Raw genomic sequence first — 26,473 nt, forward strand, 5'->3', positions numbered from 1 at the left:
AATGCATGTGTGTGTGTGTGTGTGTGTGTGTTAGTTATCTCTTTGTTTAGACTCTAAATTCTTGGAGCCTAGGGGCTGTTCTGTGTCCTCAACACTTAGCACACATTTCTTTGTACACATCAGGTATAAAATGAATAAATGAATGAACGAGTCAGAGGAGACTGGAGCAAGCTAATAAAATATTCTGCTCTCATTTTCTGCAGGTTCTCCTCTTCTGATCTGTATCATTTCAATAGTCTTTGCCATGGACAGTTACGGAACAAGTAAGAAGTAAGTGAAGGGGTGATCCCTGTGTGGGCAGGACTCCCGTGGGGAGGGGCACGGTGAGGGCCCCCATGGCTCGTTGTCTTGCTGTGTTCTTCTCGGCGGGGGGGGGGGGGGGGGGCGTCTGTCCAAGGCGGGTATCCTCCAGCCCTGGCAGTAAAAAAGGCCTGATAGAGTGAGAAACACCCCCGGCGGTGCTCTGGGCTTCCTCCCACCTTGGAACTAGCATCGAGGGGGTCGGAGTGCCTCCTGCACTGAGTGGCCGGGACAGGTTTCTGATGGGAGCTCTTCATCCATGTGGTTGTCCTGGACGCAAAGTCTGGTCACCTGTGGAGCCCCGTTTTGTGCTGACCCTTTCTTGGGGTGGTCAGCAAGTGCCTAGTACATAAGAAGTCCCGTTAAGTTACAGCCGAGTGAATACGTGTGGTCTGATGTGCACCCGCAGGGGGCGTTCTCATCGCTGGGGCAGCAGCAGAGGTGACAGTGTATGTGCCGGACCTCGTGCGCCATTTTGAAACTGCAGCTGGTGGGTCCCTAGTTGGATCAGGAAGAGGCTGGGTTGGGACAGTGTGACCGGGTCAGGTGTTCACCTCCCAGAAATTTGAATTCCTTTCCTCCCAAAGAGAAAAGGGCTTTAGCTCACCTGTCTTTAGGGAGCTGCCCCTCTCCTCAGCCAAGCTGAAGAACCACTGAGTGACAATGCCATGGAGAGACTTTAAGAGGAGAGAGAGGGAGTTAAACACTCTTCCAGCTTCAGCCTGAGATAATTTCTCAGCTGAGTTGCTAAAGTGGGAGGAATCTGGCTTTTTCTACTTTAGGGCGACAATTTCCTGAAGATGAAGCACTTAAAGCGCTGAGTCCATATTGAAATAAGAATGATTAAACAACCATTGTTCTGGCCCATTCCTTGCAAGCCTGCGTGGTGTCCGAAGTCAAGGCACTAATTAAAAGAAGAAACTTCTTCTCAGACACATCTCATTGGCATTTGTTCCGTGTCTTTCCATCTGGGAGCGTGCAGATGCTGGGCCGCCCACGGTGCGTCTCAGCTCCAGGGTCTGTTTCTGATGTAAGCCTCTCACCCACTCATGTGCCCGAGAGCGAGGCAGCCCCAGCAAAGGTCCGGAAGCTCACTGATTGTCCGGGGAGGACAGGGGATCTGAAGATCCTCATCCACCTAACATTCTGCGCGAAAATGGTGGAAAGCACCAGCTTCCTCTTGCAGAACCCTCACCCTCCCAGGGAGCCTGGGTTGGAGCTGCCCCTTTGCAGAGGGACCACCAGACTCGACGTGTGTTTCCATGTTAAGTGCCGCGTCCTCGGACGGGAGGCTCTTTTCTCCAGGCTCTGGGTTCCAGACGGGAACGAGCCTCTTACAGGCGCTGTCACCTGTCTGGGGCATTTCGTGTCTCCTGGTCCAGGAGGTCTCGGGGGAGGACGCGGGCAGAAAGGCAGGGCGCAGGCGTGGACTTGGGTCCCCTAACATCCCTGGGCCTCAGCCTCCTCCTCTGCAGGGTGGGGTCATCACAGCGCCTGCCTCAGGGGCGCGTGGGGTTATGGGGGCGACGCTGTGCCGTCAGGGGGCTGCGCTGGGTGAGCAGGGGTGAGCGAGTGACCAGGCGGCCCCGCAGGGACGTCCGCGTCCTGCGTCCGTGAGGATGCGCCGTGCGCCTCACCGGATCCTGGGGGGTGTGCCAGGGGCACAGGGTGTGCTGCCCCCGGATCCAGGGAGGTGACGTGTCTCAGGGACCCCCGGCTCTTGGCGGCTCTGATGCTCTGGAGAGGAAAACGGTGGTCCTGCCTGAGCTCCTGGAATCATGTCTCGTAAGCCAGGAGCAATTTCATATCCTCAAACTGGACCCTACTTCCCAGATGGGGCTTCTCTGGAAATCAGAGCCATGGCTGGGATCCACTGGGACCTTTCTTCTCGGTTGTGGAGCGGGGTCGGGGGATGGCGCTGCCGGGGGTGGAACTGACCGACAGCTGATGAGAAGACGAAGATGGTCCATGCTGCCACGTGATGCCTCCTCACTCCTTGAACCCCTGCAGAAGACACTAGTTAAGTCAGTATTTGAAATGCTCTGGAAGGAAGCCGGCCCCTGGCAAAAGCCTATTTATTTATTTCTCGCATAAAATTAAGACCTCCTTTGGATTTTGGCTAGACTCTTCAGAGATTGCGAGTTTTTCCACTAACCAGGTGACCTGTAAAAGCCTTCTTTTCCCCGAGCCAGTCTACAGACCTGGAACATTCTTCCCAAGAGCGGGAGGCGTGAGGTCATGGACAGGATACAGACACGTTTGTAGGGATTAACAATGTCCTTGTGACTGTGCCCCACGGTGTCCCTGTACTGTCCCGGACGCAGGGCCCCTGGGACGTGGGATGGTGCACTGAAGTAACCTTCTGCCCCCTTCCACAGTTGCTGGCTGTCGCTCGGGAATGGTGCCATCTGGGCCTTCGTAGCTCCTGCCCTGTTCATCATCGTGGTACGTCCTCTGCCGTGCGGGCGCGGAGCTGGGCTGGGGAGGGGCCGGAGTGGAGGAAGCCCTGGGCTTTGTGGAGGTGCAGCTGGGCCCCCTGAGAGCACGTCCTAAGCTGGGGCAGCATAGGTCCTGTTACAGCCCCTCGTGGGGGTGTGACCCAGAGCCTCCTTTCCCCGAATGATACTCAGGAAGGTTGGGCAGGTTTTCAGGTCTAATGCAGATCTGTTTGAGGCCCTCGGTGCTTTTCATGCTGAAGCAGCAGGTGTGGGTGTGTGTCCAGGAGGAGCAGTGCAGACCCAACTGGTTCTTTTCTTTCCCGATGCTCTTCCATGATCTCCTCACGTGCACATCTCCGTGGTCAAGGAGATGCAGGATCCAAGGCTATGTTAGGGAGTTTTCGTCCGAGCCTCCTGGGAACCACACAAAACAGGATTCCTGTGATAATGAGGGACCTATTCAGAAAGGGTGACAGAAATGGGGATTTCTAAGCTCACAGCCAGGAACGTTTGCCGTGGCTGTGCGTCTGGGGTTCAGACGAGGCCGTCTCCACGTGGTTCTGGCTCCCCACCTCTCAGCTCTGTTTTCCTATAAGTTGGCTCCATTCTTAGCTAGGTTGCCCCAGATGCTGGTAAGAAACTCTAGGACCACACAAAATTATAATAACTGCCATGGGAAAAAAAACCCTCCTTTGTTGTTCTTGCTATTGTTCTACCGACATGTCCCACAAAATCCTGGGATCGATTTTCTTCATTTCTGATGGGCCTGGCGTGGACCTCTGCCCACCATGGGCCCCTCGCTGAGGCCAGAGGAGCAGCATGCTCTGATTGGCCAGAGGAACGGAATGTTCTGATTGGCTAGCCTTCACTGAAGGCAGTGGAAGTAGAATGTTCTGATTGGCCAGCCCTCACTGTGGCCAGAAGAATGAAATGCTCTGATTGGCCAAAGGACTGGAACGCCTTGATTGGCCAGGCCTGGGTCACAGCTCTAACCCTGGGTCCTTGTACTTGGTTTCCCATGAAGTTATTTAACGTTAATAATAAAGCTCAAATTTATAGAGCATCTTTTTTTTTTTTTTTAAGATCTGAATGTGTTTTTACATTAAATTTCTCTCTTACTTGCCCCTAAATTAGCTGCTTGGAGAGATGGTAATTTCTATTATTACAGAGGGGCAAATTAAGGTGCAGGGAATAAGTAGAATGATAAAATCCTGGCCCATGATGGTAGCTGTATTAGTTTAGGTGTCCCCTTCCTCTCCTCCCCCCCATCCTTCTACTCTCCCTCTTCCTTCCAGGTGCTAGTAAACCAGCTTGAGTGCCCTTGAGTAGAAAAGGCTCAGTCCTGGGAAACAGGGAAATCAGTCATGGCTGGTTCCAGGCACTCAGTGATGTCCACAGATATCTCCTACTCAGCCCATGGTCCCATTGCCTCCTTGCTGGCTCCATCTCAGGCAGGCTTTCCTGGGGGGGACATGATGGAGCTGGTACCCTGACACATCCTCCAGCTCTGCAGTTCAGGGTAAGGAGGGAGGCACTGTTCCCAGCAGTCCCAGCAGAAGTCCCAGGGCAGATTCTGATTGGCTCCCATGGGTCAGGTTTCCAGAGCCATCACTGAGGCTGGGGTGGAGGCAGATGATTGGTCAGGCCCGAATCACATGACTACCCAGGGGCAGGGTTTATTATTTTATCCACCTGAACTCTCGGGGCTAGAGGTGGGGATCCCCAGGAAGCACTAGGGAAAGGGCCTGGGAGAGGGGGGTGCCAGTACCTGGGTGCTGAGCCTGGCTGGGGTCTGGTCAGAGGTGAGGCATCGCCATGCTGTCCCAGTCTGGGCCTCTCTCCCCACAGGTGTTGGGGGCTGACAGCAGGACACCCCCATCCCTCCTGCCCACCTTGTGCAAATCCACAAAGCACACTCTCCACACCCTTGGCTGGGGCCCCAGAACATGCTGTCCACGCACCCCCAGGGTGGGAGCCAGGCCATGCTCACTGCCTCTAAGGGTGCTGCCTTTGAAGGGTGTTGGGCCCCCAGGTGGGCCCGGTACTGGAGGTGACAGAAGGGACTCCAGCCAGAGACACTTGAGACTTTGGTGTCCTCATCCGTCGCCTCCCCCATCGGGTGTCCCGGCTGTGGTGGCACATGAACTGTCCTCCCATCCTAAGGACAGATCCAACGTTCTGTGTCACCAAGGATGGCTGCCGGAGGATGGACTTATTTGGAGAGGGTCTGTGGATGGCACTGAAGCCCAGCGCTCCTGCCTCCCCTCCATGTGGATCTTTCCTAAATACTGTGAAGCCAGCCCTCCTTTCACTCACCCCCCTGCTCCCTTCCCCAACGGCTGATTCTAAAGCTTCTTTTGACTTTGTTCCAAATTCAGTGGCACTGACTGAGGCCGTGGGCCCTGGTGGTTAATTAGAAACATATCCAAGGGAAGACGCCTAAAGATGTGGCTTCTTCCTCCTTAATTAAAATTCCACTCAGACATCCTCAGGCCACACAGAGGTGCAGCAGCGTCTTCTTGGTAAAGGGTTTCCAGTGGGGCAGCGTGGGGGGCATCATCGTGGTGTCATCATCTGTTCGGGACATGAGGGAGGGCGGTGGTGCCAGCCCCACACACGCTCCCCCCGTTCGGGCTGCGTTGACTCTGCTCCCCTCCACGCCGGTCTCCTGCCAGGTGATGTGTGCTCAGGGGCGTCCGCGGGGACAAGCAGGAGACGGGGGCGTTCCCTTCCTGACATGCTGGCTCTGCGAGCCCCCTGGGTCCCCCGTGGCCCCGGCCCCCTCGGTGCCAGAGGAGAGGCGGGGCTGTGCTCCCAGCTCTGCAGGGCTCGTGGGCCCACCGGGCTCTCTGTAGGGTCCGCGCAGGGCCCTGGTGGGGGGGGGGGGGGCGACGCGGAGACGGGGGCCTTGCGGGCGTCAGCTAGGTGCCCCTCCCATGCCACTCCCCTCCTGCTCTCGCTGTCCCTGGGGGGCCGGTCTGGATGGAAATGGACCAGGCTCAGAGGGAAGTAGGAACCGGGGGCCGGGAGTGCACCCCCCGACACCTCGTGCAGGGCAGTGGGTGCACGTCTGCTCCGTCCCCCTCAGGCCACACTCCTGTCGACAGCGCCTGCCCAGCCCTGGCTGCAGGGTCCCTGACGCGGTCCCTCTGCCCTCAGCCCTTCTGTCTCACAGGAGCTGGTGTCCCCGGTGCCCCGTGAGCCCTAGCCGTCTCGCCGGTTGCTGGCTCCCTTGTGGTGCTTGGGACGTTTTCCTTCTTTGTCCATCACAGATGGTTAGAATCACACTGCTGTGTCACCTCTGCGAGGGAAGGGGGATGGCAGTCTTTGCCAGGCCAGGGCGATGGCACACCTGTTCTGTAAAGGAGATCTCCTTCCAGGAAGGGCTGCCGGGTCGGGAAAGGGACGGGACTGTGGTCTCAGGGCGTCCGTCCTTGGCGTTAACTCCGAGCTCTGAGTACAGGCCCGGGTCCCTCCATCAAGTGCTTTCAGCTGCGGGAGGTGGTGCGTTGTCGTGGTGACACGTCCCTGAGCTTTCACTCCAGGCTGTCCCCTGTCCCAGGGCTGCGTGAGGACCATCTGCAGTCACTTTACCACCTGGCCTTTCACAGGATGACAGAGGCTCCCGTGAGCGACCCCGCAGGTGCCCCCCCTTCCTGCTCCTGGGATCAGGGAGGACCACTCGCCTTGTCACCCAACTGGAGACATAGGCTCAGACCAGACTCCAGTCCCCCCGACAGTTAAACCCTCCTGGTCAGAGCACGGACAGTGGGAGGGGTGGAAGGGGAGTAAGTGAGTGTGTAAGTCCTCCGCCCTGTTCTCTCTCTGCGTTGACTTAACCCCCCAGGTCTGCAGGGCCCGGCAGCATCGCCCCCTCCCAGACTCCCTGGGTGATCTGCCTGTTTCCTCTGACTTTGGTCAGTGATGGCGGGGGATCCGAGGCGGCCCTGCCTGGGTCCTTCCCTACCACCCACCACAGCGAGGGGTCCAGCAGCAGGGTCCCCGCATCCCACGTCCTGCAGGCTCGCTGGAGCCCTGCTGTCCTTCCAGAGGGGGCGTTACCTCTGCCCCACCCCACCTGCTCCCAAGGGGTTAACATCCATCACCTGGGACAACACCCTGGGGTCCTCTGCAGAGGGAGCGTTACCTCCGCCCCGCCCCAGCCCCTCTCCTTGACATCAGCCCCGCGCCTGCGAGGACTGCAGTTCTCACACTTGTTAGTAATGGAATCCCTGGGGAGCTTGGGAACGGTTCCTGCCTGAGCCCCACCTGGGAGGTTCTGGGTTTACTGGACCTTTCAGAGCTCCCGGCGATTCCGGTGTGGAGCTGGCTTGCAGTCCGAGGTGGGCTGCGGGAAGTCCGAGAGCCCTGGGCTGGGGGGAGGGGGTGTCCGCTGAAAGCGGTCAAGTGCAGGGTCAGCTGGCCGTGGCCCACGTGGTAGATCCCGCGCAGGTGCCGGGCACTTGTTTACAAACTGCCGCGTCAGTCACGCTGCAGCTGTTGAGTTTAGCTGTTACAGTAGAGACTGGGAGGCCTGAAAAGCCAAAAATGTTTGCTCCCTGGACCTTGAGAGAAAAAGCATGCAGACCCCAGGCCAGGGGAAGCGGCGGAGGGGTCCTGAGACCCAGCCTCTCCGACTGTCCGGGCTCAGGCTGGCCGGCGGCGGGAGTGTCCCGTGTGTCTCATTTCCTCTGAGGACCCTGGGTTGTGCCAGGCTGAGTCGTGCCCCGTTGTTCCCAGAGGCGCTCTGAGGACAGCAGGTTTCAGCATCACAAGTAGGGCCTGGCCCCATTGGGTAACGTGTGCAAAGCTCTGTTCGGGCGCGTGTTCACGTGAGCACGTCCGTGGGAAAGAAGTGTCTGGATGGATGCACCCGGGGTGGCGTTCCCCAGAGAGGGGTTTGTGTCCGGGGGGTACTTGCTTGCACATCCCATCCATTTAAAAACACCCACATGTCACGTGCATCATTTTAAACTAAAACACTTTGGAAAGGTGCATGTTCACGTTGGGGTGTGTGGTTTCGCTGTGTCCCAGTGAGGTTGGTCCCGGAGGGGCAGGCACCTGTGGGACGGGGTTGTCACCGTGGCACCTGGTGGGCCCAGTGCTGGGGGGGAAAGGGCAGAACCGAGCCCCTTCCGGTTCACAGCTCACCTGTCACCCCACTGCCAAATATGCACCCACCAACTGTCCCTTCACAAACTGTTCTCTCCGATTATGAAGGGACATGGATATCATTCCCTGGGCGACTCCAGTGAGGCTGAGTGCAAAAGTGCCCACGGAGCAGGCAGGTGTTACAGAAGCAGGGAGGCCGTGGGCCACAGGGGCCACCTTAGCCTGAGCCCCCCCAGGGGGCTTGTTCCGTGCTGGTGCCACCCGGGAAAAAGGCCTCCAAGTCAGGGAAGAGAAAGAGTCTAGAGTTTTAAAATCCTCCTCTCACCTGCGGAGAAGCCAAGCTAGTTGTGTGACTCTGCAAATACAGGTACATAAATAAAGATACATAGATACAGATCCAGTTACCAATTCCTGAGAACAGATATGGACATGGGTACAATTACAATGATAGTTACAGACATAAGGATGCAGAACCATAAATACCTATATGGACATAGAAACAGGTATAGATACACATGAAGCGTTTACTATGTCTTTATGTGTGTCTGCACGTATAACCTTTCACTGTGAAATCGTGGTACACATCCCAATGATTTTTCACAAATACCTGAGTGGCCCTGAGCCCGGTAAAGAAACAGAGCGTGGTCCCAACCCCAGAGCCCTGCCCAGCCGTTCCCTCCCCCCAGCAAAGATCCCCATGGTCTTGAGTGTATGTCCTCCCTCCACCCCTCCCCTCCTTTTTTTTTTTTTTTTTTTTTGCTGAAATGCAGCCTGTGAATTATTGGTTTGACATCTGTCATAAGTAGCTTGTTGGCTGTTCTAATGCGGAGATACTTAGTTGATGAAATACCTCATATTCACGTTACAAACGCCTCACCCCAGGGCCTTTCCCAATTTGCAGCCAGGCACAAGCCAGGGCGAGTGAAATGAAGTGAGGGGGCCAGGCCCGCTTCTGTTTTGTATTTTCATGAAACGCCAGATTTGTTTCACCCTCAGCTGCTGTCTCCCACTTAATTGCGCATTGATGTAGGCTCGGAGGTTAGCCTGCACCTTCTCTCATGCTGCCGTGGCCAACGTGATTGTCTTACCAACGCGGGGGGAAGCGTGCATGTCAAATGAAATCAGACAGGCCCCCAGCTGAAAGAGGGCGAGGGGAAATAAATAAACCCCAGCAACAGCTTTGGAGACATGGGCATGATGATGAATTGTAACAGCCAATCACGTGGGCAGCTTAAACATTATTGAAACGCTTCCTTCCGGGTCTTCAATACAGAGGCCAAGAAATCACAAAAGACCTGAAATCGAATTAATCACTTGGAGCATTTCTGTGTCTGTGGAACGATTTGCCATAATCTGATCATCCATTCAGTGGCCACATCACAGAGCCTGTGCACAGCAGTCTGAATCGCCTGGCGTCACACCCGAGAGGTCTAGGGCAGAATCCTGGGTCAGCCTCCAGCCGGCGAAGGGAGAGATGGTTGGGATGAGACCTCTGGGGTCACGTGGGGTGTTCATGCTCCTCCCCAGAGGCTGCCTGGCGTCCGTCTCCCGGGTCCCAGACTCTGTGGCTTCTCCATCCCCTTCCCTGAATTATTGGGACACTTCACAGTGGAGCCTCTTTTCCTCCTGAGCTCAAGGTCATAACTGAGACGTTCACAGGAAAAGGGATTGATGTCATTTCCCTTTTATAATTTAATTAAGTAATTTGATTTTTGAACATTAACACACATGGTTAAAAATTTGAAAGCAAAGCTTAATAATGTATATATCTGAGCAGTCTCTGCTCACGTCTCTCTCTTAACTCCCTGGTTTCTACCTGCCCCCCAAACAGACAACCCCTGATGCTAACTTCTTGTGTATCCTAGGGGTGCTATGAAGATATAGGCGAATATAAATATATATTCACCTCATTCTGTGCCTTTTCCACGCACACAGTGTGTGCTGGACCTCTGGCTTTATCAGCACAGGGAGAGCTGCCTCGGTCCCTGATGCGTCCACAGAGTAGGCTGCCCACGGTAGCCCCCAAGCCTGCTCCCTGGTGGAAACAATTCAAGTGTTTCCAGTCTTTTCTGGTTACAGACAAGCCTTCAGCTTTGGCCAGTGGGTGAGGAACCCAGGATATAAATTCCCAAAGTGAAAGAGGCAGGACTTACAGGATGGCACATGGAGGACCTCAGTAAATGTTCTCCCCCTAGAATACAAAGAAGCTGCTGGAAGAATTATACGTGGAAAAACCTCAAACGTTTCAGAACTCCAGAAACCAACCAAAGGCTGAAAAGCATTTAATCACGAACAATCGCTGAATCTTGGTGAGAGCAGCAGGGTCTGTGGCTTTTGATGGGCCACTCGGGCCCCACGTCCCAGCTCCGTGACGCAGCTGTTGTCACTGGAGGTGAGGACGAACTTCCTTCCGGGCGCGCGGGTGCGGCGCCTGTCTGACCTCAGAACAAGCTGTTGGCAGAGCTCGCTGAACCTCAGCGTCTGGAATAGACATCCCCATTCTTAAAGCGGCGACCAGTTCGTCCCCTGGCTTTGGTCACCGACCCGGTTGAATGGAAAAGTCCCTGCGTTTTCACACCAATAGCCCGGCGTCCGTGCTGGCCCGCCTCTTTCCTGTCTGCTGAGCGTGGCCTTCCTGCGGTGCTAAGCCGGTCAGCCAGCGCGGGGCGGGGAGGCGTGGAGGGCGCGGTGATGCTAACGGTTCCCATCTGCCAGCGTCTCCCGTGTGCCCGGACCTCGGGAGACTTCCGTCGTCATCCCCACTTTACAGGCGAGAAAACGAGGGGGAGTGAGGCGGCCCGTCGGGAGCCAAGCTGCCACGTGTGGAGATGGTCAATTAAGACGAGGGCCCCACTGACGGCACCTGTTCTTTGTTTGCTCTAAAGACTAATGATTAAAGCTTTACTCGCTTAGAGTGATGGTATAAGCAAGGGGCTAAGCGGGCAGAGGTGCCAGCTTCCCAGGGCTCCGTGCCACGGAGCAGCGCGGGCAGGCTGAGCGGGTTCTGCAGGAGCGGCTGCTGCTGAGTCCTGGACCTGCGTGCGAACTGGGAGGGGGAAGCGGGAGCAGGGCCGGGAGTGGGGAAAGCGCTGGGTACTGAGGCAGAGCGCGGAGAAGTGTCTGCGAGGCCCCTGAGGTAGGGGGTATCAGCAGAGATGCTTTGGAAAGGCCTCAGGCTGGGTCCCCAGAAGGAGGCCGCTAATGAGGGCCTTCAGGCCAGGCACGCGGATGTGTGTGCGGCGTGGCCGGCCGGGGCAGGAGGAGCCTCAGTCCCCTGCAGAGCCCAGGATGCTCTGCTGGTCCCCAGGTCTTGTGTGGGGAGGGCCGCTTTCCCCGTGTGGCCTGCCAGGAAAGCCTCTGTCCTTGCCTGTGGTCAGGCCTGAAGGTTCACACGTGGCCGGGAGCGGGACTCCTCACCGACTCTGTAAATGACCTCAGAAGTTTTCAGATACAAGGGAGAGGTCCCATCACAGCACAGCCCCGAACCAGCTGTGGACCCTGTAGCGGAAGGAAATGGCCGGGCCTCACTTCCCCTGCTGTCACCTGCCTGGTCAGGCTCCTGTTCAGGACCCTGGAGAGCTGCCCACGGGAGGGGACACTGTGCTAGACCCTCTGCCAGAGACCCTCACAGCCCCCGCCCAGCCCCCAGCTCCCAAGGGGAGCCTCCGAGCCCCCAGACCCCCAAGGGGAGTCTCCCAGCCCCCAGACCCCAAGGGGAGTCTCCCAGCCCCCAGACCCCAAGGGGAGTCTCCCAGCCCCAAGCCCCCAAGGGGAGTCTCCCAGCCCCCAACCCCCAAGGGGAGTCTCCCAGCCCTCGGCCCCCAAGGGGAGTCTCCCAGCCCCCGGCCCCCAAGGGGAGTCTCCCAGCCCCCCGACACCCAAGGGGAGTCTCCCAGCCCCCAGACCCCCAAGGGGAGTCTCCCAGCCCCCAGCCCCCAAGGGGAGCCTCCCAGCCCCCAGCCCCCAAGGGGAGTCTCCCAGCAGGTTCCCAGCCCCCAAGGGGAGTCTCCCAGCCCCCCGATCCCCAAGGGGAGTCTCCCAGCCCCCAGACCCCCAAGGGGAGTCTCCCATCCCCCGGCCCCCAAGGGGAGTCTCCCATCCCCCGGCCCCCAAGGGGAGTCTCCCATCCCCCGGCCCCCAAGGGGAGTCTCCCAGCCCCCGGCCCCCAAGTGGAGTCTCCCAGCCCCCAGCCCCCAAGGGGAGTCTCCCAGACCCCCAAGGGGAACCTCCCAGCCCCCAGACCCCAAGGGGAACCTCCCAGCCCCCAGACCCCAAGGGGAGTCTCCCAGCCCCCAGACCCCAAGGGGAGTCTCCCAGCCCCCAGACCACAAGGGGAGCCTCCCAGCCCCCAGATCCCCAAGGGGAGCCTCCCAGCCCCTGGACCCCCAAAGGGAGCTTTCCTAGCAAGGAGGAAGCATTGGGCAGAAGATGCAGACTCCTCTGCTGTGGCCTCTGGACGCACAGCCGTGGGCCTGGGCTGGGGACAGGAGGTGAGAGCCGGGCTGGGGGCAGGAGGTGAGAGCCGGGCTGGGGGCAGGAGGTGAGAGCCGGGCTGGGGGCAGGAGGTGAGAGCCGGGCTGGGGCAGGAGGTGAGAGCCGGGCTGGGGCAGGAGGTGAGAGCCGGGCTGTGCTCCAGTGCCCAGACTGCACCGCGGGCGTTCCTGCTCCTCCTCATTAACTGGAGAAACTGAGGTTCGGAGGACTTCAGCACGTTACCCAGGGCCACACCCGGGGAGCATGTGGTGGGAGGAGGCTGGAACCAGCTCTGTCTGACTCTGAGGTCCACAGCCTCCTTGCCCTGGTGGTGAGCAGAGGGGCACTTTCTTCGGCGTGCTCCTGGGGACTCGACCTGGGGTGTTTGGCCGTCTTTTCTCAGGAGCACAGATGTGGGCTCCCAGAAGGCAGTCTTGCAGGTGACCTGTGCAGGTAAAAGTTCAAGGACACGGCTTCGATTTCTCCCAGAGACGCCCCCTGTTTGCCTGGGAAGGCTGGCTGGGGAGTGGGCCAGGTGGGCTCGGAGGTCCTGCAGGTGCGGCTGCAGCCCTCACCTCGTCTCTCGTGCTCCTCATGCAGGTCAACATGGGCATCCTCGTTGCGGTGACCAGGGTCATTTCACAGATCAGCGCCGACAACTACAAGATACACGGAGATCCCAGCGCCTTCAAGTAAGCGGGACCCTGGGCTGTCAGCCATGCCCCTGCCCACAGAGGCTGCTCGGGGGTAGCAGGAGGCGGGTCACACTCTTGGGCTTGCTTGGTGTCCTCATGATGTCATGGGGAGCATGGAGCGTGTGTCCTCATCGGTCTCTGTGACCAGCACCAGCTCGCTGCCCCCGTTTGTGAAAGAAGGGGGTCTATGAGATGCTCTCCCGGAGACTGCTTCACCCCTAGGGTGAGAGGAGCTGGCGGTGGGGTCCAGAGGAGGGTTCTGGAGCCCGACCGCCCTGCCTGGGTCGGTCCTGCCTCAGCCCTACCATCTGCTGGGACCTTGTGAGCTATTCAACCCCTCAACACCCTGATTTCCTCGTCTGTGTGGTGAGGGTGATGGCGGCCGTCTTACAGGTTGTCCTGAGGAGGGTGGAACTTCCTGACCTGCTCTGGGGCTGGTTCATCCTCAGAAGGAACAGGTGTCTCTGAATGGGGCGGGGGTTCCACTCACACACTCGCTGCCTTCTGGGGTTTCTTCACCCCATTGTCGGGGCTCTGCCAATTGCAAGTGACAGAAAACCCAACACAAACTGGCTAAAGCACAAGGCGTACCTATCGACACAGGCAACCATAAGTCCAAGAATGAGTCTAGAATGGCTTGGTCCAGCAGATCAGATAATATCACCAGGACCCAGCTCCTCCTGCACTTCTCAGCTCCATGCCCTCTGTCGGCTTCACGCTGAAACGGACTCTGCCTCCTGGTGACAAAATGGCTGCACAGGAGGTTCAAGTCCATGGGAAAGTGTGTCTCTTTCCCCAATGATCAGAAGTCCTGAGCCTGGAGACCGAGACTCAGACCAGACCACATGCCCATCCACAAATCAGTCCCAGTGGATGAAATCACCAGTTAACCCTGGCCTGAGTCACACGGTCCATCCTGGCTCTGGGGTGCAGTCAGCACCCCTGAACCACTGGGCCAGGAAGTTGGGGCAGTGGCCCCTCAAAGGGAATTTAGGGGCTGCTATAGAAACAGGGTACAGTTACTAGGCAGCTGACATTCTGTAAGTTACTTTATCTACACTATATCTCTTCCAATCTGAAAGGGAAAACAGTAGACATATCAGCAGCAAATCGATAAGACAATTATTCTGTAATGAATTCCAGACACTGTAAATTAACCTGACCAGTGGCTCCGGCCCCCTCGGGCTTTTTCAGCCCCTGGAAACCTTCGAGATGCTCCTGGGTCAGGGTCACTCCCCTTCCTCTTGCATCAGCGAGAACAGGCAGCGCTGCCCTGTGAGGCCGTCAGTCCCCCGGCCCTGGGGGCCTGGCTGGGGAGCAGCCTGACCCTCCCTCACCCCAGCCTCAGCCCCCAGGCCCTCCCCTCGGTGCGCAGGGCCCCGTCTGACCCGGCACCCGCAGGACCACTGGGCTCGCTGCGCCCAGAGCAGCCCGGATCTCACCCCACGCCCGCGCCCCCGTCTCTGCCCCGCCCCCTCTTCACGCTCCGCGGCCCCGAAAGGCAGCTGAGCCCACGACCCATCTGCCCTCCCTGGGGACCTGGTCCCCAAGTGGAGGCTGACACGGGGGAGGTCGGGGCCGTGCATCGCGAGGGCATTTCCGCGTCTCTGCGGAACCAGGGCCGGGGCGCAGCCGCTGTGCCCTCCCGTGTCCTGTGTCCTGCACGTGACACGGCGCCCAGGACAGATCTCCTGGAGAGAGTCCGGCCCGTCCCTCTGGACAGACCCCTGACCCTCCCCGCCCAGCACGCTCCCTGCCCCGCCTCCTCTTCTTCGCGTGGCCGAGCGGGACCCTGGGTCACTGCCTCACTCCCTTCTGAGTGTCCCCGCCCTGGGCTGGTGAAGCAGGAGCCCCGGGAGCCGGGCGGAAGACGCAACACAGCCTCCTCGGAGCACTTCTGGCTCCTTCTCTCCTGGTTTCAATCTAGTCCTTTCCTTCCTGCCCAGCGGCTCAACGCCCAGTGACTTAACGCGATGAGATGCTTCCTCAGGAGCCCTAACAGGGCTGCCTTCCACCTGCTTTCTCACCTCTATTTATTGGTCCTGATTCCAGACTCCCCAGAAAGCAGCAGAGAACGTTCAGTTTTCCCAAGTGCGATCCGGGTCCCGGGGGCGGGAGGGAGGAGGATGCCGGCCGCCGGGGAGCAGGGGGGCGGGCATCGGGGAGACTCATGCGTCCGGACCGCGTCCCCCACCTGCCCAGGCCTCCTCTCCTGCAGGGACCCCGCTCCTTCTGCCTTTGACAAGGGACCTGGCTGCTCTGGCCGTGTTAACAAGTCCTCAGAGAGCCTCAGCTAGAGGAGTTTCCTCCAAGATTTTATCATCTATTGCTTTATTTTTGAAGTAAAAATGAACCATCCCTTTAAAAGTAACACATTGATACCGACTTTTCAGCAGCTGCTCCTTTCAATTATGGATTTTCCGGGATCTAAAGATCGAATCTAAATCACTCATGATATCTTGTTCCCCAGATTCAGGTGTCTTATTTGAACTGTATTGACTTTATGAAAACACGCAGCTGCAGCTTCCCTGAGAGATGACGTGTGGGGACACATCCTTGGTTTTCTAGGGATTTATTTGCTGCGAGGAGCTGTCCCTGCCGGGACCTCGGGCTTCTGACCAGGAGGCTCCTTAGGGCCATCGCACCTCCTCCTGGGAGGGGCTGGATCCCTGAGCGGCACTTCTGCACGTTCATGCATTTGCTCGACCTTCATCCGTCCCGTGGCCTCTTCCTCATCTTGCCCGCTGGGCCTGGCGCTGTGCTGGCTTTGGGGCTGCAGAGGTGCAGAGCCCAGCCTTTAGAGGACTCACTGTCTAGTGAGGGAGACCGTGTGGGTCGCAGCGCCACGGGACGAGGGCCTTGGAGGTTGCTTAGCTGAGCAGCATGGCACCCATCCGTCTCTGGACTTCTCTGTCGCGCTTACGGGCAGAAACCGCCCTGTGGAGAGCTGAGCTGTCTGAGGAGTCAGGGTGGGCTGGGCCCCAGTTAGCGTACGATGATTTGCAGGGTGTATCAGAGGCAGCCAGGACTCAGACAGCCCCTGGGGCATTGCCGCCACACCAGCTCCGTTCTGGGCTCTGCAGACACCGGGGGGGGGGGGGGGGGGGGCGCCAGAGCCTTCTCACGGAACTCGCGTTCCAAGGGAGAGCCTCGAGGCCGACGCTGCAGGTGCCGCGGAAGCTGGGTGTGTCTCCTGCCCCCGGGGCTCCTCGGCTGCGCTCCGCTCTGTGGGCACCTGGCATCAGCATTTCCCTCAGCATCACCACCTGTTGGATTGGCGCGGTCAGCCTGAGTGCCCAGAGGATGCGCGGGCTCCCGGAAGCCCGGTGCCAGCTGCCGTCCTACAGCGCCGCCTGCTTGGCCCGGAGCCGGCCTTGCAGGGGCCCCGTCTTACACGTCCAGGGTAGTCAGCTCCTGAGCCAAGGCCTCCTGCAGGGAGGAATCAGGTCTCAGTCCCAGCGGGGCCTGTGTCTGCTCCCACCTGGAAGCCTCGCGTCGGGACCCCCCCGCCTGCCCGCCCTCCCTGTCTCTCTTGGCGTCTGGCCCCCCGCCTGCCCGCCCTCCCTGTCTCTCTTGGCGTCTGGACCCCCGCCTGCCCGCCCTCCCTGTCTCTCTTGGTGTCTGGACCCCCCCGCCTGCCCGCCCTCCCTGTCTCTCTTGGTGTCTGGACCCCCGCCTGCCCGCCCTCCCTGTCTCTCTTGGCGTCTGGACCCCCGCCTGCCCGCCCTCCCTGTCTCTCTTGGCATCTGGACCCCCGCCTGCCCGCCCTCCCTGTCTCTCTTGGCGTCTGGACCCCCCCGCCTGCCCGCCCTCCCTGTCTCTCTTGGCGTCTGGACCCCCCCACCTGCCCGCCCTCCCTGTCTCTCTTGGCGTCTGGACCCCCCCCGCCTGCCCGCCCTCCCTGTCTCTCTTGGCGTCTGGACCCCCCCGCCTGCCCGCCCTCCCTGTCTCTCTTGGCGTCTGGACCCCCGCCTGCCCGCCCTCCCTGTCTCTCTTGGCATCTGGACCCCCGCCTGCCCGCCCTCCCTGTCTCTCTTGGCGTCTGGCCCCCCGCCTGCCCGCCCTCCCTGTCTCTCTTGGCGTCTGGACCCCCGCCTGCCCGCCCTCCCTGTTTCTCTTGGCATCTGGACCCCCCCGCCTGCCCGCCCTCCCTGTCTCTCTTGGCGTCTGGACCCCCGCCTGCCCGCCCTCCCTGTCTCTCTTGGTGTCTGGACCCCCCCCTGCCTGCCCGCCCTCCCTGTTTCTCTTGGCGTCTGGACCCAGCCTGCCTGCCCGCCCGCGTCTGGACCCCCGCCTGCCCGCCCTCCCTGTTTCTCTTGGCGTCTGGACCCCCCCACCTGCCCGCCCTCCCTGTTTCTCTTGGCGTCTGGACCCCCCGCCTGCCCGCCCTCCCTGTCTCTCTTGGCGTCTGGACCCCCGCCTGCCCGCCCTCCCTGTTTCTCTTGGCGTCTGGGCCCCCCCACCTGCCCGCCCTCCCTGTCTCTCTTGGCGTCTGGACCCCCGCCTGCCCGCCCTCCCTGTTTCTCTTGGCGTCTGGACCCCCGCCTGCCCGCCCTCCGTGTCTCTCGCGCAGGTTGACAGCGAAAGCCGTGGCCGTGCTGCTGCCCGTCCTGGGAGCCTCGTGGGTCTTCGGCGCGTTTGCCGTCAACACCCAGACTGTGGCCTTTCAGTACGTGTTCGCCGCGCTCAACTCCTCACAGGTGAGGGCCCGATGGCACTGTCGGCTTCGTGGGTGGACGCGCGGAGCAGCTTGCCTCTGAGGCGGGAGGGAGACCCCGTGCTCTGTCCCCTCCACACACAGGCACCTCGTGGACCCCGAGCGTGGAGGGTCCCCAAGGCCCGCGGACACGGGCATGGGCGGGGCGTGCACCGGGGTCTCTGAGCAGACCGTGCAGGACCCCATTCACAGCAGGGCTGCCTCGTCCTCCTGGACAGTATCTGTGGAGGCCCATCCGGGCCTGGAAGGAAGACGGTCAGCACGTGGGCAGCTCCTGAAAGGGAGCCGGGCGTGGAGAGGTGGTGATGGGGGTACCTTGGGCTCTGAGTTCTCATCTGCCCTCTGCATGGAAGGACGGCAAGGGTGACAGCCTGGAAACCAGAGACTTGGGATGCCCAGAGTCTTAAGTCCCCAGAGCCACAAGCCCCCAGAGGAAGGGTGGAGGCGGGTGCCCGTGGCCATACACAGCCTATGCGACCGAGCCCAAGGCTTAATCCGCCCCGGCCCCCACCATGATGTCCTTGCCGCATCTGGGTCTGCACGACCAGTGACGGTGCCAGGCTTCGAATTTGTAATAAGCCCCCATGCATAGTTTCCTTCTGGCTGTTTCTAATGAAAGGGGACAGGTTGTCCTGGCTGCAGCCCTACACACCCCAGGGCCGGGCTCCTCATTTATCCTCTGAGTCCCATGAAGTTTCCTCTTCCGTAAAGTGGGAACAATAACGGGACCCACGTTGTGGGGGGCTGCTTTTCAGCACTAAATGAGATGACGCACGCGAAGTGTTTGTCTAGTGCGGACACAGAGGGGCAATCTCTAGGTGTTTGGGGAGATCCTCACCTTGTGTCTGTTTTCACTGTTATCGTCATCCTCAGTTTGCAGGTGAGGACACCAGGGCTCGGTTTAGGTGACGCGCTCGTGCCCTCCCATTTGTCCGCCCCAGCATGTTTGCTCCTCTCCGAGGTTAAGCCTGTCCGGGCGTCCACCTGTCTTTGTATCTTGGTCATGGCGGCTGCCTGCGTTTAGGTTAGATTACAGGATCCCCTTCCACCCTTATGGACTCCAGACCGTAGGGTCCAGCATCACGGCTCACTCCCATGCTCCCCAACACCAAGCCATGCCAATGCCACTCTCAGAGCCCATGGGTGGCATTGGAAAGCACCCTCAGAAAGTGTTTGTAACAAAATGCAAGTGGCTCTAATTCTGTGTTTTCCTCCCCTTCCTTCCCAGGGATTTTTCATCTTCCTTTTTCACTGTCTCCTGAATTCAGAGGTATGTCTGCTCCACTTCGTGACAATATGAAGCTGGTTTTTCATTTCTGAAAGGGCACAGAGCGCAGGAACCATGTTGCCGCATCAGGCTGGTGTCCGGAAATGTAACCCTGAATAAGCCTTGGTATTGCTGACAGGTTGTGTGCGGGGGGGCTGCTTTCCGTCAGCTCTCTCTCCCTCATCCCGGTTGCTAAGCAGCACATACACATCCTCCCTCACTGCTGTCACACGGGCACGGCTGGCTGTGTGGAGGACCAGGGAGATGGCGACAGTGGGGAATAGCTGAGCTGCAGATCCAGGGCCTTGCTTGGCCTCCGGCATATTAGGGAGAGTAAGATGCAGATGTGCTCCCAGCAGATCCTCCCCAAAGGCATTCGGGAAGCTGGCCTGGGGTGTAAGGAGGACTCCTGACTGCAGGGGTTAGAGAGGGGACTTCTATGATGCGGCCTCCAAGGGCATTGGGGTACCTGGAGTGGGCTCATTCCTCTTGGTGCAGTCTGGGGCATTGCACCTGCTGTGTACTTGGCCGTAGGGATGGTGGAAGCTGCTCTAGATCTTGTCCCTCGGGGTCCATAGTCCATGGGAGGAGTTTTACCTGTAAATTGTGGGAGTGGCATTGTGTTCCTTGGCATCTGAGTCCCCTCCAGGCTGTGGTCCTGGGGAAATGCCTCTGGAGCGGTGACTGAGAACAGGGCAGAAGCACCACCCGCCTCTGTGCTTTTCCAGGAGGGTCCATCCATTTGCACGAGGATAGGTCAGGCGGGGAGGGAGGAGATGGGGGGAGGGGCAGGCAGGATGAGTGGCCCAGGACGATGGCGGCCAGTGGAGGAGAGGTCACGTGTTTGCAAAGACCAGGTAGCAGCCCAAGCAGGGCCTGAGACTGATCCACGTGGCAGAGGGGGCAGGAGGGAGAGGCAGCCTCGGAACCGCACACGGCCCGTCCCACGCGTGCGTTTCTTCATTTACTTCTTTGTGTGGTTTCTGTGCCCGTCACACTCTTGGCCCCCAGGCTGTTCACCGTCGAGTGTGTCCCGTCTCCCCACCCAGCACTGTGAGGGCGGCAAAGGGCAGGCCAGGTCCGGCTTTCTCCCCGTGCAGGGCTGGGAACAGCGGGGGGACGCAGCCTGTATCTGTCACACGAATCAGTGACACGTCCGTAGCGCGGCTCCGGAACCACTGACTCTGTTTGGATCTGATGCCCCCGAGTCCTGTCCTCACCCTGCAGCACAAATTCCTCGGGACCTTTCAGAATGACCTCTTGTTGCTTTTTCAGCTTCTGAAATTACTTCTAATGAGCCTTCCATTCTGCCTTTGAAGGTGAGAGCTGCTTTCAAGCATAAAACCAAGGTCTGGTCCCTCACGAGCAGCTCCACCCGCCAGGCCAACGCGAAGCCCTTCAACTCGGACATCGTGAGTGCATGTGGTGTCTCGTGTACGCCCCTCCTGCGCTGGCCGATCCTGCTCTGACCGCCTTCCATCCCCAGCCCACACTGACCCAGGCCTCTTGTTCTCTGTCCTCATCAGCCGGGACTTGCTTTCCAGCTTCACTGAGCTGCACGCAGCCTCTGCCTTACAGAGGACCGTGTGGTCCTGAGGCTGCGTCTCTTAAAGCCCGAGCCCCAGGCCCCCCGCTCACTCCTTCCCCGAGCTCCATCGTCGGCACCATCAGTGTCGGGCAGACGGCTGCCCAGGTCGGGGTGATGGAGCCTCGGCTCGGGTGCTGGTCCTCTCACACCTGACATAGGCCTGCAGGCAGCACGAGCTGATGTCACACCCACAACAGGGCCCCCCTCCTCACGAAATCACCTGGCCCTCTCTCCTGCCCCACTTCCCAGGGCCAGTACTTCTTATGTTGACTTAGGGGGATGGAAGGATCAACTGACCAGGAGGCAGACACAGGTCATGCTGATGGTGTCCTATAAGAGGCACAAAAGTCACTGGACACAGCCCGGCCTCTGCATCAGGTCTCCTCCCCCTACAGATGCCTGAGAAATTGGGTCTGGATGGTCGGGGGTCTGAACAAGCCGCTCACCTTCCAGCACTGGGCTTGGTTCACCTTTCCCCTGCGGGAAGTGGTGCCTCATCCCTCCGCCCCGCAGACCCCCAGGCAGGGCCCCGGGCCCCCCGGAGCAGGCGGTATCGTGGGTTCTCACTGCACCGTAGCCTTTCACCTGTCAGTTAGGCCCTCGCTCAGGGGTCCCGTCCTCAGGAGGTCCCTCCTGGACAGCACTGAACAAAGGTGCCCCCACCCCGTGCCAGCGTCCTGTGCCTGCTACTCTTGGCAGTTGTTTGGTTTATTCACTTGCTTGATGGCCACTGTCTGCCTCCCCCATTGGAACGCGAGCTCCGCGGGGACAAGGGTCTGGTCAGCTCTGTTCACTGGCGTGACCCCATAGCCTAGATCAGGCCCCGGTGCCCAGCCTGCTCGATAAATCAGTGTCGAAGGAATAAGTGAATACGCGGAGGGAAGAATAGAGGCGTGAATGAGTGAATGAACGAATGAGTGAGCGATAGATTGAAGAATGAATGACTGCCTGGGTGAGTGCACCCCAGAACCTGGGAGCCACGAGGCAGGGGAACCTGTGCGGAGAAGGTGGAGAGAACTGCGCCCTCCGGGTCCTCATTTTTCTGGGGGGCGGTGGGGCCGCCCCCAGGAGGATCCCCAGGCAACTTTCTGGCACAAGGCTTTGCTCTCAGCACTCCTGTGGGACTTGGGTTTCTCGTCCCAGAGTCTCCATTTCTCGATCCTCTGTGGTCTGCAGATGAACGGGACCCGGCCTGGTACAGGCTCCAGCAAGCTCACCCCTTGGGACAAGAGCAGCCACTCCGGGCACCGCGTGGACCTGTCCGCCGTGTGAGCAGAGCGGCCGCGGACCCGGCAGCCTGCCGCTCAGAACCCCCCGACCCGCCGCAGACAGCACGCAAGCATTGCTCTGCCTTCGCCACTGGGACCCTTTCCTCGTCGCTCTCTGGACCTGGGGGTCACGGCCCTCCCCCCTCCCCCCATGACAGCCATCCTCTCCTGCGACCCGCTCCTGTGACAGAGCCCACCGCCCAGCCCGCAGCCTGATACACGGCGAGGGACGGCCCCCCGGAGCACACAGCGGTCCCTGCCCTTTATCACTGCAAGTGCACAGACCCTCCACACTGTGTGCGCACAGGACCCAGGGGCCATGGCACCAGGAGGGAAGTTTAACCTCGGCAGGCGCCGCGATGGGGACTTGGGACCAGAGACGTGGGGTCCCGCAGGGGAGGCTGGGCGGAGGTCCCTGGGGGCGCGTGGGGAAGTGCTCGAGGGTGTTTTCCACCTGCTGACTCCACCCAGCGCAGGGTCCCCGATGCCTGGCACCTGCTGACGCCCAGGGCGTCGGGCTGGGGGCACCGGCTGCCCAGCCCGTCTGTGCGCGGGGGTCTCCTGCTCCGGCAGCTCCTCCGCCTTCCTCGTGAGTGCTGGCTCTTCCGACTCCAAGTCAGCCTTCAGGTCGCCCCCTTTCCTGGCACCTGAGCCTCCTCTGTGTTCGCGGGGGCCCATCAGAGCCGCCGTTTCCCAAGGCATAACGTTCCCCAGAGGATTTCTTCCTCATCACCTGTAAGTGCTTTTCCGTGTTTCTAGCGAGCGGATCACAGCGGAGGGGAGCGCAGTAGGTGATTTCATGTCGCCACAGGGGCAGACCTTGACGCACAGAGACACTTGGCAGGCTGCTCCGGGGGGGGGGAGCCCTGGTCCTGACCGACCCGGGGAGAGAAGGGTGGCAATAGCTGTATCTTCTGAGTTGATGTTAATTTATGGACCCGGACTCAGCCCCCTAGGAAATGGGATGATTGTTAGGACTCCATGTGTGGGCGAGACCCCATGGAACGCTAGGGTTCGGTCATAGACACGAACCGAAACGCCATCGAAAAGCTGGGAAACAGGCTGTGAAAGGTCACCCTGTGATGACGGCACCAAAGGTGCCTGTGAAATGTGTGGGTACAAAATTCCAACTTGTTTTCGATACTGGAAAATCTTCCTTGAAAACTGTGACGGCGACAGCATTAAAGGCCTCCCCAACGCGTCGCCCCACCTCTCCCAACACGTTTGCTTTGTTTCCGAGTGAGATTTTACATCGTCTTGCAGACCTTTTCCATCTTCCTCTGGCACCTTCGTGAAGTAACTCACGCCCTGATGATGATGAATGTGACAGCCATCTTCAGGCATCTCCCACGGTGGGGGGGGGCGGGGGACCGGGATGGGGGGTGAGACACAGAGCAACGTGTTGACGCAGGGGTTAACCTCTGTCCTTCCGTCCGGGTGGGTCCCAGATGCACCAGCCCACTCTGCACGTTGTGACAATGCCATGGGCATTCCCCAAGGGTGTGCCGTAGGGGTGAACCTGGCTGATGCCGGCAGAGACCCCGTGTCTGGCGAAAGGTGCATCCAGCCCCTGCTCCAGGCTCTCCTCATGATTCCAGAAACCAGATCACCTGTAACTTGGCATTAGATGCTTGTCATGCCCAAGAGCACCTAGAAGTGAGAACACTATATTCCTAAGACTTACACTTGGATTCTTTTTTCTTATTTAGTTTCTGGTGAAGCAAATCAAGTAAGGAACTGTTTTTATTTTAGATGGAATTCTTTGTTTTGTTTTTTTTTTAACTCTCCGCATATTCACCCTACATAGCTAATATATCAGGAGAAGTAATGAGCAAACTCTTTATTTCTAAAGAATGAGAGTAGTGCACTTTATTTATAGGTTATATATTTTGGCTTCTGCAGTATTTTATTATCTACACATAATTTGGCCAAAGATAAGCAGTTGGAGAGAAGCGTGTGTTTAAAGTAGTTTATAGCACAGGAGAGACGATGAATGCCACTACTAGTGAAAATAGGTTGTGATTTTTATGAAATAAAATCTTAATGTCCTTAAAATAAAGTGTGGTCTTTAGCGTCTTTTGCTAGTGGAAGGTGAACAGGACTGTGGGTCTCTCGACAAAAATCTGAAGAGAAACACACGTGGGTAAAATCCAACCCTGGGATTCACTCAGCAGACATTTATTCAGCGCTTTCTATATGCCCAGCACATTCTAGCTCTTGGGACACTGTGATGGGCAATGCCCTGCCCTCTCAGGAGCCTCCCTGGGTGGGGCAGGTAGTGGGATTTGTGCAGCCCTGTGTCTCCCCAGGTTAATGTACCGGACAGAATACTGGTGCTTCTTTTTTAAAAAAACTTAACAATATATTTTATTTAAGCTAATATGTCAAAAATATTTCAACACATAACATTAAAAATTATTGAGCTATTTTACATTCTTTTTTTCTATACTAAGTCTTTAAATCTGGTTTATTATTTTTTAAAGTCTTTAAAAAATGTTTACATCTGTGACTCTATTTCTCTTTTGTAAATAAGTTCATTTGTATCATTATCTTAGATTCCATGAGAAATAGAATCACAGATGTAGAAAACACACGGTTACCAAAGGGGAAAAGTTGGGGAGGGGGGGAGGATAAATTGGGAGATTGGGGTTGACATATACACACTATTATACATAAAATAGATAAGGACCTACTGCAGAGCACAGGGAACTCTGCTCAATACTCTGTAATGGCCTATATGGGAAAAGAATCTTAAAAAGAGTGGATAGATGTATATGTATAAGTGATTCACTTTGCTGTACAGCAGAAACTAACACAACGTTGTAAATCAACCCTACTCCAATAAAAAGAAAAAGAAATGCTTACTAAACTAAAAAAAAATTTTTTTTTAAAGTTTATACTCCATATACAGTTATTACAAAATATTGGCTCTATTCCCCATGTTGTACAGCACATCCTTGAGTCTATCCTACACCCAATAGTTTGTACCTCCCCCTCCCCCTCCCCTATATTGCTCCGCCCTCCACTGGTATCCACTAGTGTGTTCTCTGTACCTGTGAGTCTGCTTCCCTACTTTGTTGTATGTTTTAGATTATATATATGTATATATACTGGTGCTTCTTCCCAGGAGGTACAGAGATCCTCCCAGCTATATTTGTTCATTTGCTTTACCACATTGCTCTTGGTTCCTTGCACACAGCAGACATAATCTACTTGGTCCTACATCATATCTGCTATGCAAACATCTGCTTTTAAACTTGCTGTACTCTCTTAAACCATTTTCCATATTACTAGATATTGTTCATAATTATAATGTATATACATAAAACACTCAATTACATACTATATTTTACCAAAACCTTGTACTATTTTACAATGAGGTGATTTCTATGCTTCTATATTATCTACAGCATATGTAATGAGTATTTATTTTCATATTATATATGTATTGTAATATATTTTATATCTACTTATTCTAGATAGATAGAGCGATAGATATGTATTGATGTCTTTCTGCTTATGGCTTTTTTTCTTCTATTGATTATTTTCCAGGTTAAAATTTCAAAATTGGGTTTCTGCATCAAAAAGAGTCAATCATCCCGTCACTCTTGAAACGTTCTGCCAAAATGGTTACTGAGTCAGTTCTCGCTGCCAATGATGACTTATTAGTATTCTCGTTTTCCAAATACTTTACCAGGAAAGAGCGTTATCAGTATTTTTATTCCCAACTTAATATGTGTGAAATATCGTGATGAGCATTGCTTTGCTCACTCCTGAGACTGCAAGGTTTTCCACACGTGTCTTTGCTTTCCCTCCTCTTTCTCTTAGAAGGAGGGGATGAACATTCTGCACATACAGGGGAAATAGTTGCCGTATTCGTGGGGTTTCCTCGCTGCTCCTGCGGCTGGCGTGAAGCAGCCTTGGTGAGAGTCAGGGCCGGGACGATGTCCCACACCAGCCGCGCTCGCGCACTGCGGCCCCCTGCTCTCGGACCCATGGCGCAGGCTGCTGCATGTGTCCTGTGGAAACGCCCTGGCGGGTTCCCAGGTGTTTAGGTCCGTCTCCGGAGACCCGGTCAGCCCCTGGGGCGCGGGCCCGGCTCTCCCCTGGGAGGTTGGAGGAGGTGGGTGCAGGCCGTGGAGGGGGGTGCTGTGCAGGCCTGAGCACGGTGGGTGGCGCAGGGGCGCCCCAGAAAGGATGCTGCAAGGTGGGTCCCCGCCGCTGCCCTGGAGCCTGATGCCCTCCTGGTCCCCGCCTCCTTCCGCCAGAGCCCACCGCCGCCTTTCACAGCAATCTTCTCATGCCATCTTTCCTGCAGAGATTCCTCAGAACTTGGAGTACACACATGGAGGACATTATCTTTCTGGGCTCCACCTGGTCTTTAAACTATTTTTTCACCATGTTTAGGGAGTTTGGGTGTGAGTGCTGGGGCGGAGATGGGGGTTAGAGGCGGTCCTCCGTTCCCATCATTGGCAAATTCCCTACTTCCTTTCTTTTTCTAATTTTATTATTATTTTTTATTGAGGTATAATGGACATACAACATTATAGTATTTTTAGGTGTACAACATAACGACTTGATACTTGTATACACTGCAAAACAATCACCACAATAA

At 57.5% G+C, this 26,473-nt stretch overlaps 1 protein-coding gene across 3 annotated transcripts in view; it reads left to right on the top strand.

Annotated features, from left to right (window-relative positions):
• ADGRD1 (adhesion G protein-coupled receptor D1) overlaps nucleotides 1–23,917 on the top strand; it is a 154,506-nt gene extending 130,589 nt beyond the window's left edge. For all 3 annotated transcript variants that reach the window (XM_082353228.1, XM_082353230.1, XM_082353229.1), the window contains 7 exons: nucleotides 204–270; nucleotides 2,679–2,745; nucleotides 12,924–13,015; nucleotides 17,592–17,718; nucleotides 18,964–19,005; nucleotides 20,322–20,414; nucleotides 21,767–23,917. In XM_082353228.1, the coding sequence (XP_082209354.1) occupies nucleotides 204–270; nucleotides 2,679–2,745; nucleotides 12,924–13,015; nucleotides 17,592–17,718; nucleotides 18,964–19,005; nucleotides 20,322–20,414; nucleotides 21,767–21,862 (584 nt within the window). In that variant the 3' untranslated portion in view covers nucleotides 21,863–23,917. The remainder of the gene's footprint in view (nucleotides 1–203; nucleotides 271–2,678; nucleotides 2,746–12,923; nucleotides 13,016–17,591; nucleotides 17,719–18,963; nucleotides 19,006–20,321; nucleotides 20,415–21,766) is intronic.
• The last annotated feature ends 2,556 nt before the right edge of the window (nucleotides 23,918–26,473 follow it).

Source organism: Balaenoptera borealis (genome assembly GCF_965194805.1).
Source record: "Balaenoptera borealis genome assembly, chromosome: 14".
Lineage (NCBI taxonomy): Eukaryota > Metazoa > Chordata > Mammalia > Artiodactyla > Balaenopteridae > Balaenoptera > Balaenoptera borealis.